We start from the raw sequence: 15,612 nt of genomic DNA, 5'->3' as shown, positions 1-15,612 counted from the left end.
CGGGAGAGAGAACAGGTCCCCTTTAAGACGTCAAAAGCCATAACCACTGGGTCTGGCGATCTTAAACATTCCTGTGCTTCCATATCTCTTTACATGTAAAAGTGTGAAAACACCTCCGCAGAAGTCAACATAGAACACAAAGTTCCCACACAATTCTTGCCAAACAAAGCACCAAAGGAAAGTGCACTTCCCTTACACTATCCCCTTTACTGCCGTCTCTTGACCTGCTTCATATATTGGCAGAATGCCACCATTTTTGGTCCACCGTTCTGACAATTGGCTTTATTTAAATAAAACAAAACAAAAAATTCCTCCTTGGAGAACTAGTCACTTATTTGCCTGTAGGTGTCTGTTTTACAAATCGCTGCTTAGTGCTAGACACAAGGGGAAAGTATGCACAGGATGGTGTGACATTACTTATCTAAAATTCCAGCCTCGTTACGTGGGCTGATATGAGTGCAGATGCCAACAAATCCTACCAACTAATGAATTGTTGGTGGTCGCTTTGACTGACGAAGCTATGATTTAGTAATGGTGACTCAACTTGGACAACAAAGAACACACATTTTCTCCCGGCTTATTCACAGTATGCTATTTCCTTTAGTTTATTAGAAAAAAAATAACTCTCTTCTAGAGATTCACCTGATGATGAGCCAAAGGACAGGCAGTGAGTCAGTGTTTGCTCCCGACTTGGCGGGTCGGGGTGTGTTTAATTGTTACCATATTCAAAACTCCCTGAAAACCTGCGTCTTTAGCCGTACAACCACGTAAATGCGGTATAGTTACTGGTTTGTTGAAAAGTTTTTGATTAGCCATTCAGAAATTTACTGGCTATTCAATATAATCCCAAAAACGTATATGTACAGATTTTTCTTTAGATGACTCGTTAGAGAAGACATAAAGACGAGCCTGGCCACGTTCCAAGAGCACTTCCCTGTCTATTCTTGCTTCTTCATTTTGGAGTCTCCAGATGATGCCTTGTGGTGGGAATGGACTTCTTCATAATATAACAGTAGCCTCTTTTAAATTGGGAAGGGGTTGGGTGTGTCGGCAACTCGTGCATCTCTTCCTAACTTACAAGTGTAGTGTCATTCTATGGGTTTCCCTATTAATCTTATGCTTGGTCTTTTTAGATATTTATATAGACTCTTAAGAAAGGGGAAGTATTTGTAAGTGTTGCCCGATATCTGCCCATAAATTCTCTCAGAACAACAATCTGTCATAAAATTGGCCATCATTGACCCAACTAGTTCAAAAGTCCAAGTTCATACCCTTGGTGATGTTGCTGGATTCATCTTGTGGGTAAATTTCCTCATGTTGAAGTGTGCCGTGTTTTTCTTTTTCTTATAACCCTGAACATGACTTGAATAATAATGCCCGTCTTGTAGCTTTTTATTGCTTGCTTTTTTCCTAGAAGACACAAACCATTCCAGTCACTTTATTTGCTGTGAAAATTTTTATAGCCATGTGTCACTCTACCTATATAACACTCTGATATTGGCTTGGCCTCAAATAGGGTGTGTGGCATTCTCCGTAATGCAAATTGCCAGAGAGAAGTTTTTGAGCAGTCTACTGTTCATGACTTTAACAATGGCGTGCAGTCCTGTAGCAGTAGGTGAAGAGGACGCTGCATATGTGGCCACGTTTCTCTATTCATCACTGTTGGACTTCCGAAAATAGCAAAGTCAGATCTCAGCTTATTCCAAAATGGAGAAAGCCTTGCATGCCATTCTTGAGATAGGAGCAGGTCCGCACCTATTGGACATTAATGGCATTTCTTCTCTGTGCCTTAGTTGGCAATACCCTTTTTAGGTAGTCTTGGTTAAAGATTTGGCAATGCTTTGACCAGTTTGTGAATGGAAAAATTCCAGAAGTTTCTCAAATATTTAGAGTCTAAATGGAAATAATCTACCGTAATCCTTAAACGTTTTCCTTGCCCCAAATGGAAATTTCACACAAGTGTGTACTGTAAGGTGCTAGATATATTAATTATACATGTATCGTATATCTGTACAGAAAGGTTCATATTGAAAAGAGAGGGAGGATCTCCATACCAGAGAAGCGTATTAAATAGGACAAATGTTCTTATTCATTGTCTCATCCACTTAAGACACTGGGTGTCTCTGATTACACATACTGGCTCTCCAAGTTTAGTGGCAATGTCTGTTTTGTCTAGGACAATGGTATCCAGACACTGCTTGCCTGGAAGCAGCTGCATGGTATGTTGTGTCTTCTTCTGAAAGGCGTATTCCTGGTTTTGCTTTATCTATCTTCGCTGTTAGATGTAACATTCGATTACATGTCCTTACTTAACATGAGACTTCCATTTAAATCAGTAACGTGCTATTTTATGTTAATCCAAGAGATTGTGAAGGACCTGAATTCTCATTTCAGGTTGCTTTGAAATTTCTCTTGCACCTTGGTCACCGCAGCTCTAGGTACAGCAGTACCTAGGTGTACATACGGCCCATACGTTATACAGGCTGGACTTCTTGGTTGCGCACATCAAAAACTGAAATATTCTGTCTAGCACGTTGCCACCTAGAAGGGGTGAAAGAGAGACTTTTTGAGGTTTGCGTTAAACAAATAAATAAGAACTATTAGACCGGCGCCTGGTGCTGTGGTTTTGCTGTTGGTGAGAACCTCTTAGTTTTTTTTGCTGCTCACAAGAGATTGTAGTGAAACAGGAAGACCTCACCCTAGGTCTGCCCGGGAAAAACTACCGCTACGTTCTGCATTTAGCATTTGCAGTAATGGTGTGACTTGCCATAAATGATGTCTGTGTCAGATGGCAGACTCTTCTTCTTTTTTTTTTTTTTTTTTTTTTTTTTTTTTTTTTTTTGGCGGGGGGTGGGGGGGGGGTTTTGATTAGGCCTAGGGTATGAATATTTGACTTTTTTTTTTTTTGTGTGTGTCAAATTATTTATTCAGTCAGAATTCCTAAAAGTGTCCTTTTCTACCAATTGTAGAAATGTCCACCTCAAGTGGTTCTCTTTTGGGCCCTATTAGACTGCATGATTTTCGGGTCAACTATTGGGAAGGAAGGTTCATATGAGTGACGTATAATCGAGCAGCTGATGAACGAACAAATTGCTATTTTGATCGGCTGATGGGTGTCTTTCATCAGGATGAAAGATGCCTGATTTATTGGCAGTAGATCTCCCTTTTGTAATTGAGGATGTGCTGCCGATAATCAATAGATAGTATAGTATGGGGGAGGAACGACTGCAGTAGTGATCGTCTTTCCCACATTCACTTTGCATCAGTATGCTTAATCACGTCAGTGCAAACGAGCGCTCCTTGAACATCGGGCACTGTAATGGGACCTTTTGTGTGAGACACTAGATGCTTTGTAAACTAACTTGAACTTTTTTCATTCAGCTTTCGTTTTGGTGTAAAAACTTGCATCTTGTTTGGACTTGCAACCTATACTCTGAGCATCGGCTTGCCGTAGCTTGTTTCTGTTCAAATTCAAGCACTTCCTTGGCATTTCCATAAATCCGGCTGCATGGTCTTCATTATGCTTGCCTTGTCATGTGCGTTCCTAATAAAAGGTCCCACCTTCTTTTACATTCTTGCCTCTCATTATACCTGTGTCCCCAGTTTAACCGAATGTTAATTTCATTTTTTAGAATGTAGGTTCATCCACGGTTCCAGAGGCCTAACTTTACACTTCTGGGCTTCGTTGCAAAATCTTCAACCGAGCTCATCCCCTTCCCTATGTCTTTTTTATAATACTGATATCTTTGTACGTAACAGTAGGACGCTCGGGCCTACTCTGACAACAGGGCCTAGCTTCAACTGTTACCTGAAATCCCCCTAATGCTCCTGTCTGGAAGGGTTTCAATAAGTTGCATACAGGGAATCTAAAATAGTATCAGGAGACTAGCCGTGTTACTTGTCCCACCCGTGTAGGCCTTCAACTTGGCAGGTTTTTTCAAGTAGACTTTTGCCGCACCTGCTCCTAAGTCACCCATCCTTTTACCTTTGTGTGTGCGCGTGTTGAAGGGAACGTAGCTCTTGCCAATAGGTCTCTTCTGTGCTTTAGGGTGATTTTACAGTCCAAGTATCTAACCACTTGTGGAAAAGTCAAAGCAGGATTTGGCATCTTACCCAGAATCCAGTGCAGCTGTGGCAGAGTGAAGTCATCTTCATAACAACCATGACAAATAAACACAGTCTGCGCTGTTCACGCTGTTCCTGATTCACACCACATAAAATATTCCTTCTATACGCAGGCAGAAAGCAGACATTTGTCATTTTCAGGGTGGATTCAGTGGGGGCACTCAGTCTGACCAGTTCCATTTCTGTCATTGCTAAAACCAGTAGCACTGTGAGGTCATTTTTGGCCTCTCTGAATGTTATTGGCCCTTTGAGAGAGGGGGGGAGGGGGAGGGAAAGTTATGTGAGATGAGGACCAGTTTAGGGCCAGGAATGGGTTTACCCTTTAAAGTCACAAATGCCACACGACATGACTCGTTCTCAGGAGACATGGCAAGTTATTTTCAGTTGTGCAGTGAGACTTCTTCTTGAGGAACTTCAGACCAGCAGCAAGACTTCCCTAAATTTGTACTTCCTTGTCGCTTCAAATGGCAAGGCTACATGCCTTTTTCTTGGCTTGAGTTATAAATCTCTGTAAAGAAGTTGTAAATGATCTTGCATAGTGATGCACGTACGCCTCCATTTACATTACAGTAGTGCAATGCTCACATAAAGGTGTAATGGTGAGGAGTTTTTCATTTGGCACAACGTGGCATGATGTCCCTATGTGCTGAGGATGCTAGGTAAACTGAGTTATCAACATAGACACGTCTCAAAATGGATGAATAACAAATTCGGCTCCTCTGTATATATGGGACAAAGTTTCTAATCACAACTTTGTTTTTATTTTTTTCCCATAGATTTCTTCTGAGTCTGTACCTAAAAAGTCAAAAACTGATGAATCGATCATCCACTCCCCAAGCTCAGCAGAGAAAGACAAGTCCTCAAGTTGGTTACGGAATTTGTCGAACTCCAGCAAGGTAAGCGTATGTAATATTGTATTGGGGATGGGAAGAGGACTTGAAACATCAGTTGACCTGTTTTCATAATGTGTCTCCGCCTCACTGTGGGGAAATGTCTTTCTTTCTCTGTTAAATTGTTTTGGCACATATAGAAGATGAGGTAAGTGGATTCTTAGAGACTTTACAGACTGCAAGCCCCCGACCTAGATCCTAGAAAACCAGCAAAATCTTCCTATTATTTATTGGCAGGCAAATCTAATCCGGTTCATCCTCTGCAATGAAAGTTGCTGAGCGATTAGGGGCGACATCACAAACTAAGGAAGGGTTTGAGGACCAATGAGCAGTGAACACCTGTGATAGCGTTAAAAGCACTGGCTTTAATTTGTCAGGTGTGCAGTGCAGGTGATAAGAATATTTGGCCAAATCGCAGAAAATCCGTAATTTCATAGCAGCTTTTAGAGATTTTTTTTTTTACAATCTGTTTAATACTAATCATCCATCCTTAGGATAGGTCAACAATATCAAAATGGTGGAAGTCTGACCCCTGGCACCCCACCGATAAAGCTGTTTGTGAATGTAGTGGAGCTCCAGTGAGTGCTTTGGCCTCCATGCGTAAAGCACAGCGCTATCTGTTGTATAGTGGCTGTGCTTGGTATTGCAGCTCAGACCCTTTGACTTGAGTGGAACTGAACTGTGCCTAGGCCAAAGGAAGACATCAACAAGGTTGACATTAGTTGGATACCTACTGATGACCTCTCCTGAGGATATGCCATAAAAATATGGGATAACCCCTTTAAGAATTTTGTTATCTTAAAACAGGGATAATTATTCAGTGTATTCAACTGTAAGGGGAGTATAAGTAGAACAGACCTAATTATTTTGACATTGCAAGGGTTGTCCAGTAGGGGGCAGCTGCTTTTTGCCAGTTTGCAAATATCTATTATGTCCTTTAAGGGGCTACGAGAACACTTGCCCTTAGATTTTGGAAAAGTTGTATTGTATGCATTTATTACTGTACGTGTGACAGCACTGTTATTTTTTTAACAATGGGATTATTATTTTTTGTCTTGAAACAGAATTCAGCATATAGTAACCCTCGCCAGCGCCTGTCAGCTTTCCGGCCCTGGTCCCCTGCCATTTCAGCAAATGAGAAGGAGTTGCCTGCCCTAATCAGAGATGGGTAAGATTATAATATACTCGTGGAACCTTCAGATTTTATTTCTTATAATTTTTGTACTTTACTAAGGTGCAAAAACTCATATCTGCATGATACACCCATGTGGCTTTGATTTTGTTTACTGTAGTTTCTAAAATATATATTTTTTTCCGTTTTTTTTGGACAGTTTTTATAGTTACAAGAGTTTTGAGCACCTGGTTGCCCCCAATGTCGCTTTGGCACCCCCTGCCCCACAGAAAGTCATCACAAGCCCATTGTGTGCCCCAACTGTGCCAAGAAGCATTCAGGCATCGAGTAGCCCTGCACAGTCCCGAAAACGAAGGCCGACTGCAGAAATGCCCCCAGCACCTGAGGTACCAGCCCCTCCCGTTCCAGCCCGGGAAGAAGAGAGAGAATCTGAAACGGAAATCGAAGTGGAAAGTAGAGAAGAATGTAAGTGTGAGTTGAATTTTTGATTTATTCATTTTTAAAGTATAAAATAACTACTGCTATGCAAAGTACTGAACTCCCCCCAGAAATGACCAGGTTGCCCTTCCACCCAGTGTGATGTACAAAGCAGTTTGCTGTGCAAGCCTTTTCTAAGGTACTTTAAGAAAAAATAATAATGTAGCTTGTAAATGGTGTTTGCTCTGCAGAGCTCGGAGGGTGGGTGATGAAATTGAAATTACAGATCAAAGATTAAATGGATTATGTTTACGAGTCAGGTTCCAGTAGTTAATCTGTGCTGGGTATCACCTTGCCTGGTGGATGAATCACTTGGGTCACACTCAGGTCATCACACTCCGTGTCATACTTTTCTGCTCTTACTTTGGTGTGCCATACACAGGAACTCTGGGCAGGAATTTTTTATTGCTGACATTTTAGGAGGTAGTTTGTACATTACACAAAATTACAAATTGTCACACTTCTAATGGATTTCAGATGTTCTTTAATCTTTAGGTATCGTGTGAAAGGTTCAAATATGGCCTTCAACAAACCTTGTAGCTCAACATCAATGTTGCACTGAGCTTTATTTTTTATTTTTCCCTTAAAAGAATAAACTATTCCTGGAAGTCTTTCTGCAACCAATGGCAATGGTTGCATTCTGATTCAGCTGTGTTCTTTTGAATATAATGCTCATCTTTGGCTACTTTCACACTAGCGTTTCTGGGTCTGCTTGTGAGATCCATTTCAGGGCTCTCACAAGCGGCCCAAAACGGATCAGTTCAGCCCCAATGCATTCTGAATGGATAAGGATCCGTTTAGAATGCATCAATTTGGCTGCATTTGGTCTCCGTTGCTGCAGTTTTTAGACGGTTACTAAAACGCAGGTTTCAGCGTTTTGGTGACCGTCTGAATATGCAGAGCCAAATGGATCCGTCCTAACTTACAATGCAAGTCAATGGGGACTGATCAGTTTTTTTCACTGACGCAATATGGTGTAATTGAAAACGGATCCGTCCCCCATTGACTTTCAATGTAAGTCAAGACTGATCCGTTTTTGATTTTAGAATTTTTTTTTTATGAATGCAAACGGATCCGTTACGAACAGATACAAGCGTTTGCATTATTGGTGCGGATCTGTCTGTGCAGATACAAGACGGATCCGCACCAAACGCGAGTGTGAAAGTAGCCTTAGATGCAGGATGGACTATTCTGTTTGAGTAGCTTTTGTAATTTCCTTCCACTGTTTATGAATTGCAGCCGTCTTGGTTTAAAAGATGTACTTGACCTATTCGCTTGTGTAGACTTTGAGTAAGCAAGAATCAATTGGCTATATCCGTTCTTATTATCTTTGTTTTTCCTGTCTTTTTAGTTACCTCTTCGCTGTCTTCGCTCTCCTCTCCTTCCTTCACATCCTCAAGCTCCGCCAAGGAGTTAAGTTCTCCGGGCATGTTGGCCCCGACGGTAATCAACCCTTTATTTGAAGGGGCACATCATTGTGACTCTCACAGCAGCGGACTTGAGGCAGAATTGGAACACCTAAGGCAAGCCCTGGACAGTGGTCTAGATTCCAAGGAAGCCAAAGAAAAGTTCCTCCACGAAGTTGTTAAAATGAGAGTGAAACAAGAAGAGAAACTGAATGCTGCATTGCAAGCTAAACGGAGTCTCCAACAGGTAATAGTTCAATTTTATTTTCTAGATGTCAAAAAATACATTGTGCGCCGGATATTATGGCATTAGGTACTTGGAAGGTGGGCATGGTGTGAGAAGTGGACGTAACTGCTAAAATTCTGGACCACCTGTTGTGTTAGATAAGGTGCCATTATGTTATAACGCTTTAATTCCTGGTAAACGTCTCCATGGTTGCAACCTACTCCCGAACAGGTTAATGTGTTACGATACAAAAAGGAAGGAAGGAAGGCACCATGGAGATGGTTTCCAAGGAAGGATGAGTTGGAGACAGAGGCACCTTTTGCGGAAACGGTAGAGTCAGCGGTGAATCGACTACTACATCTTCCAAATGGAATTTTTTCTTATAAGAACAACCTACATTCTCCACCTGTGAGATGATGGCGCCCCAGACAGGAGACTGTAGTACTTCTTGCAGTCTGAAAGATGAATCGTGGCAGCTTCCTTCCTCCATGCTATGGAGTTCCTAATTTTGGTGGAGAGAAAGTCAGGAGTGCAGCGACGTTAACAATGGCTTGGCTGGGATGTCATATTATTGTAAAGGGAAAAGGATTTCCCATGACCTAGCTGCAGGGTGTTACTTAACAGAAATATGTTGTTGTGCATGTCCATATCAGAGAGCAAGAGGAAGCCTCATTTCTGGTCCTGTTTTCATATCTCCTCTATCCCAATGTTTTATTCCCGTGAATCCTTTCAGAAGCATAATGGTGCTGAATTGCATGGTTTGCCTCCATTCTCATTTCAACATTTTGCTACGTTTGTCATCCCCTCCCTGCCCCCTACATCACCTGAACACTTGGTATATACATAAGTATGTTGGGAATGAAGTGCTCTGCACTGAGTGCTTTAGTATTTGCCAACATTTCTAGTTGTCTTCATAGTCTATTAGCTATATTTTTAAAGCAAAAAATCTCTTTTGTGATTACCAGGAGCTGGAGTTTCTCCGAGTGGCCAAAAAAGAGAAGTTGAGAGAAGCAACAGAGGCAAAACGCAACTTAAGAAAAGAAATAGAACGTCTCCGGGCTGAAAATGAAAAGAAAATGAAGGAGGCTAACGAATCGCGGTTACGTCTGAAGCGAGAGTTGGAACAAGCTAGGCAAGTCAGAGTGTGCGACAAGGGCTGCGACGCAGGCCGGATACGGGCGAAATACTCTGCTCAGGTAACTTATTTTTATTTATTTTTTTAAAAAAAATTGTTTCGTTTAAAGGGATTCTGTCATCTGGATTTAATTATTCGCTCCTCTCCTTGCTTAGTTTTTTCCCCCCAGTGCACTGTAATCTCGCGCATGCGCCCTGGTTACACTGGTCCAGGCCCCTGCGGTGTCCTGTCAGGTGAACTCTCGCCACTCCGCTCCTTCCTTTCCGGATCGAGTGAAGGTCGCAGACAGCCGGCGCATGCATCATTGCTTACGTGAAGCTGCTGCCAGGACACCGCCCGGGCCCGGACCAGTGTAACCAGGGCGCATGTGCGAGATTACAGCACACTGGGGGAAAAAAAAAAAGGGGAGAGGGGTGAACAATTAAGAGGGGCTCTGAGATAATGGGCGTGGCTGGGCTCCAACAGACAGAGGAACATCTCCTTGGGCTTCTTATAGAGGTAATTTGCATGGTAATAAAAGCAAGACAGGACAGATGGGGTAAGACTAGTATATTTTAAACTAAATTGTGGAGACTGATGTAGTGATGTGAAAATCTTGGTAGTTAAAAATCTAGGTGACAGAATCCCTATGGCGCACAGGGCTCCAGGACAAAAAAATAAGGCATTATCTTTATTGGGTGATTTCACAGTTCTGTTTTAGTAGTGAATATAAGCTTGTATGTGAGCACACTGACAAAAAAAGAGAAAACTATTTATGCCTCTTTTGAAAATGTTCAATAACGGGAAGGGGAGTAGACTGATTCTACTGATGTGAGACATGCCAAACCAGGAAATGATGCAAACTTCCTCCCCAGCTTCAAGCTGATAAGAGGCCTCCAGACTAAACATTACCAGAGTGAGAACTCTGCAATGGGTGTTACCTGCAACCTCCTTCCACCGTACAGAAGTGCCAAGCTGCAACTGTGTGTAGACAAACGTGTTCCAGTGGCGGTCTGAGGAATTCTCCAAGTTCTCCACTTTATGTGCTAGATCAGGGGTGGCCAACCTGTGGCTCTTTGCTTCTTCAAGTGAGGCTCTAGCTGTGAAGCCAGGGAGCAGTCAGGCCGGCTATCTTTCTGCCCCGTGCTCAGATCTCTTTTCCTGATCGGGCACTGTTACTACTTTGCAGCTCCAGCTCACTCTCCACTACATCCTGATGCACACAGTGTGAGAACGTAGTATGTGGAGATACGCACTATGACCTGATGTTGTGCTCATCAGGTCACAGTGGAGAGCGTGTCAGACCTGCAGAGTAGCAGATGCCCGAGCAGGAGCCCAGTGCCTGATCAGGAGAGGGAAGATATTTTTTAAAATTATAGAATTGAGCATAGGAGGTTCTTGTCTGAGCATGGGGGGTCCTGATCTGAGCAATGGGGGCCTGATCTGAGCATGAGTGGGAAGATCTGAGCATGAGGGTTCAGATTTGAGCATGAGGGTTCAGATTTGAGCATGAGGGTTCAGATTTGAGCATGAGGGTTCAGATTTGAGCATGAGGGTTCAGATTTGAGCATGAGGGTTCAGATTTGAGCATGAGGGTTCAGATTTGAGCATGAGGGTTCAGATTTGAGCATGGGGGCAGATCTGATCATGGGGGGTCAGATCTGAGAAGGGGGGAGATCTGAGCATGGGGAGGGGATCTGAGCACTGAGGGTCTGACGCTGGGAGTCTGATTTTTGTTGTCTGATCCGAGCATTGGGGGTCTGATTTGGAGGTCTGATGAGGTTAGGGGATCTTATTGTAGGTCAGATTAGGATTGGGGATCTGATTTAGGAGTCTGATCTGTGGTCTGATGAAAAATATTTTTTTTTCTTTTTTTCTCTGCTAATGAAAAATAAGAAAAATATATTTTTTTGCAGACCTCAGGTCGGTTGAAAAATATTATTTTTTTATCTTATTTTTCTTTGTTAAAACCTAGGTGCATCTTGTAGGGCAAAAAATACGGTGACTTGTGTGTAAATGTATAGCTTGTGGCTCCTGGTAGTCATACGTTTTTTTTTTCCGGCTCTTTGTGTATGCAAGGTTGGCCACCCCTGTGCTAGATCAAAAGTGCTAGCTAATTGAACACCCCTTCCATTTGGATGATAGCAACCTAGCTTATCCTTAGGGCTCATGCACACGAGTGTATGTATATATTTCCGCAAAAAAAAACGGATCTGCAGAAATTACGGATGATGACCGCGTGCATTCGTATTTTGTGGAACAGAACAGCTGACCCCTAATAGAACAGTACTATCCTTGTCCGTAATGCGGGCAATAATAGGACATGTTCTATTTTTTTGCGGTACGGACATACGGAAACGGAATGCACACGGAGTAACTTCAGTTTTTTTTATTTTTTTATTTGCAGACCTGTTGAAATGAATGGTCCGCAAAAAAAAAAAAAAAAAAACGGAACGGCACGGAAATAAAATACGTTCGTGTGCATGAGCCCTTAACCTTAGAACTGCAAGACTGCATGCACCCCATGCTTAAAGGAGTTTAACCCTGCCGTTAAGCGGTTTCAGAATAGCGCCGGAATCGCACAGCTCCCTCCGTTGTGTAGCTGATGCAGAAGATGGTAATGGCTGCGCTTCTCCCATCCACTTCAGTGCGAGTAGCGCTGCAGTTACCAGCTCTCTACTCTACACCAAGGATGCTCAACCTCTGGCCCTCCAGCTGTTGCAAAACTACAACTCCCAGCATGCTTTAATAGCTGTAGGCTGTCCAGGCATGCTGGGAGTTGTAGTTTAACAGCTATAGGGCCACAGGTTGGGCATCTCTGCTCTACACGGTAGACTGAGTTAGGGAGCTTCGGCATGACAACCGGCACTGGCGCTACATAGTTCGTCAGTGAGTGTTAAATCCCTACCAATCCGATGATGACGGTATATCTGAAGGATAGGCCATGAATACAAAGCCTCATGCACACGACCGTATCTGTTTACACCGTGGGCATGCCATTTTTTTTTTTTTTTTTTTTAATACTCCCTTAGAAATGTCTCCTTCTTGTCTATAAAATAAACAAGATTCGGGCATGGTTTTTGTCTACATCTGATCAGCAAAGAATGCAGGTTGGATGTGGACCGAACTTACAGGTTGTGTTCATGAGGCCGAATCCTGGAAAAAAAAAAAAAAACTTTTAAGAGGCCATGGCTGCAGGGAAGTAGAAAATAAATAAAAAAAATCTATTCTAGTGCTGTCTAGCTTTGTAAGATAATTAGCAGCGTGCTTCTTCACAGCCAGCAGTCAGGGGCATGCAACTTCCTCTGTCAAGGTCAGCATCCTTCTATAGCAGATACAGAAAGAGGTCAGAGATAAACACACTGTATTTGTTACAGCATCACATCCTTGACTTTACTTCCTTTTGAAATAAAGGTCACCCGTGAATTACTTGCTGTCGAGCTCAGAGCAGTTTTATGGAAATACATTTTTACAGTGGCATTAAATATGAAATTTTTCTTAATTGGCAACAAAATGTATTTTACTTTTTCACTTATCTCTAATTAAATAGTAGTTATTCATAAAATAACATGTAAATGTCTATTTCCTTAAGTTATACTGTAAAGAATTCTCATAACCTAATGTTTTTTTTTTTTTTTGTTTTTGACCTGGCCTATTTTAGATAGAAGAGCTGCAAGCAAAACTCCAGCATGCAGACAGTGACAGAGAGAAACTTCGGACAGATCTTGTACAGGAGCAGGAAGCCAGAGAACACTTGGAAAAAGTTGTCAAAGATCTACAGGAACAACTTTGGGCCAAGCCCACCAACCTTTCCAGCAGTGAACACACACGAAAAGACATTGAGAACTAATGCAAAATAAAACACACACAAAAAATTCCTTTTGAAGCAAAAAAAAAGAAAGTATCTATTCATAAACAAGATTTTACGTATATGCACAGGAAGAGGAAGAGGCTGTCCGATGTATGCATGAATAGGTGCACGTGTGAGTGTATGGAGTGTGTGCAAAGAGCATGCACTAATAAATATGAACATTTTACAAGAGTGGAAAATGATAGATCCTATACAACAGAAGCACTGAACTATGCCTCGTTTGATCCCACACAGCACAACATCTTACTGTGCCTCAGACAGAGTGTTTATAAAAGGAGCCATTTAGGCTCAAAAATTACTTTTTTTTTTTTTTTTTTCTACGTGTCAACTACAAGATAACGCAGCATTCAAGTCAAAGATTTAAACAAAGCAAGCATGATCATTTAGGGGGAAAAAAAAGAGAAAAAAAATCATTCTTACGCTTGCCTGGATCACTTTGAGATTTACATTTTCTTATAAGCTATTTAATATAAAAAAAATATATTAAAATGATCAGAACATTGTAAAGACTCCATAAAACGGGGAAAACTTTTTTTTGTATAACAGAACTGAAACTTTGGTGCACAATTTTAACTGACTTGTTACAGGCTTTTTGGGGTTTATTAAAAAAAATAAAAAAATAAAAATCAACCCTTCCTTGCTACTCCAGAATCCACCCTTCCTCTCGACGCCATATTCAGATCGACTGTGCAATGTATTTGGCAGCAAGCCATCCATTTTGAACCCTGTTCGAGACTCTACTACATTAGTGGCTTCTCCATCAGATTCTGTTGCCTGGGGAATTATCCAAATGCTCCACCTTTTTGGTTTTGTTTTGTTGCCTGGGTATTATCCAAATGCTCCACCTTTTGGTTTTGTTTTGTTGCCTGGGTATTATCCAAATGCTCCACCTTTTTGGTTTTTTGTTTTGTTGCCTGGGTATTATCCAAATGCTCCACCTTTTTGGTTTGGTTTTATATATAATTTTTGTTTTGCCGAGACAGGTTTATCTGTGCACATATAGGAGAGGGTGAAAGACAGAACATCCAAAAAACAAATAAAAGAAATGGAACCGTTTAGCCGTATTGACCAGTGTTTTTATAAATGCCGCCATATTGGAAAGAGATCTCTAGGTGTATATTGAATCAAAGTACTCTTTGCAAATTGTCCAGAAAGGGGGCAATCGGGTTGGGATAAAGAATATAAACTGGCTGTTAAAAAGTTTGTGCAACTAACAGCAAGTATTTGGGAGTCTATGTAATCTGTTCTGTTAGTTTTTGTTACAGTTTTCATAAATTCAGTATTTTGTTCTATGGCTGCTGTTAGCGTGTTTTGAGCGCATGTTAACACAGTGCAATGCTGAATGCTAGACAGAGAGATGCAAACACTATCTTGCTGCTTAAAATATCCTATACAGGTGGCTGGAATTAGAGGATAGATATTTGCATAGTAGAAAGTGTCATTAGAAGGAATAATAGATATAAACAACAAAGCACAATGAGCTCTTTGTAATAGACTATGTCCCTACCTTCTTATAGGGGCTGCCTTTTAATTACTTTTTTTTATACTAAAAACAGCGCCACCTCTGTCCATGGGCTGTGTCGGGTATCACAGCTCATCCCCTTTCAAGTGAGCTACAGTACCAGACGCAAGCCATGGATTGGGGCACTACTTTTTTTTTTGGGAGGAAAAATAACTTTTATGGTTATTTACTATATGATTTTTAGGTTGCATCGTCATATTCATCTCAGAATATGGCCCTACAGTTGAGTATCACCAAAAGCAGCCTCTGGGAATCCTGTATATGCCATAGGGAACATGGAATCTAATTGAAAGAAAGCTATCCTCAAATTCTAGCCATGGTGCTAGGAAGAATTTAATGATCTTAATACTGAAGTCCGTTGAACAGTTTAGGTACTGACTTGACCAACTATTTTTGCAGGTTGCTTGATGTATTTTGTGTGTGGGGGGGGGGTAAGGGGGTGTTAAAGTTGCAGTCCGAAAGGGGAAAACATCCTTGTATTTAATTTGGTGGTAAATTGCAAGTGATTGTATTAGGAGTTGAACTGGTCTTGTGTGTGCATTGGAAAGAAATCCAGTTTCTATCTTGGTAAGAAAATGATCACCTGGAGAAGATGGCCAAGTTGTGTCAGACTCTTGATGGGTTTTGTAGTCTCATTGTTGACATGCTTGTACATCTTTTGCTTTTAAAGAGTAGTGACAACCTGAGATTCCTCAGCCGCTATGGAACTATGAAGTCCTGTATAGCAACAGGAACTTGGAGGCAATCCTAAGGGTTGATGACTCCATAGCAGCTGAAGGGTCATCAGTTGCTCGGAAAGACCATCCCTGGTGTTTAGCAGATGAGTTCCATGTCCGGATGCAGAAACAT

The 15,612-nt window shown here is 41.6% G+C and overlaps 1 protein-coding gene across 2 annotated transcripts in view; it reads left to right on the top strand.

The window, feature by feature from the left end:
* SKI (SKI proto-oncogene) overlaps window positions 1-15,198 on the top strand; it is a 72,838-nt gene extending 57,640 nt beyond the window's left edge. Inside the window, exons 2-7 of one of the 2 annotated variants that reach the window (XM_044281855.1) lie at window positions 4,902-5,021; window positions 6,080-6,183; window positions 6,347-6,612; window positions 7,976-8,277; window positions 9,222-9,452; window positions 13,032-15,198. In XM_044281855.1, coding sequence (XP_044137790.1) covers window positions 4,902-5,021; window positions 6,080-6,183; window positions 6,347-6,612; window positions 7,976-8,277; window positions 9,222-9,452; window positions 13,032-13,220 — 1,212 coding nt within the window. In that variant the 3' untranslated portion in view covers window positions 13,221-15,198. Of the gene's footprint in view, window positions 1-4,901; window positions 5,022-6,079; window positions 6,184-6,346; window positions 6,619-7,975; window positions 8,278-9,221; window positions 9,453-13,031 lie in introns of both variants that reach the window. The other variant, XM_044281854.1, reaches the window with a different exon arrangement.
* Window positions 15,199-15,612: the final 414 nt, after the last annotated feature.

Source organism: Bufo gargarizans, chromosome 2 (genome assembly GCF_014858855.1).
Source record: "Bufo gargarizans isolate SCDJY-AF-19 chromosome 2, ASM1485885v1, whole genome shotgun sequence".
Taxonomy (NCBI): Eukaryota; Metazoa; Chordata; class Amphibia; order Anura; family Bufonidae; genus Bufo; species Bufo gargarizans.
The sequence above is the reverse complement of the archived record's forward strand: the minus strand, read 5'-3'. Positions and strand labels throughout refer to the sequence as shown.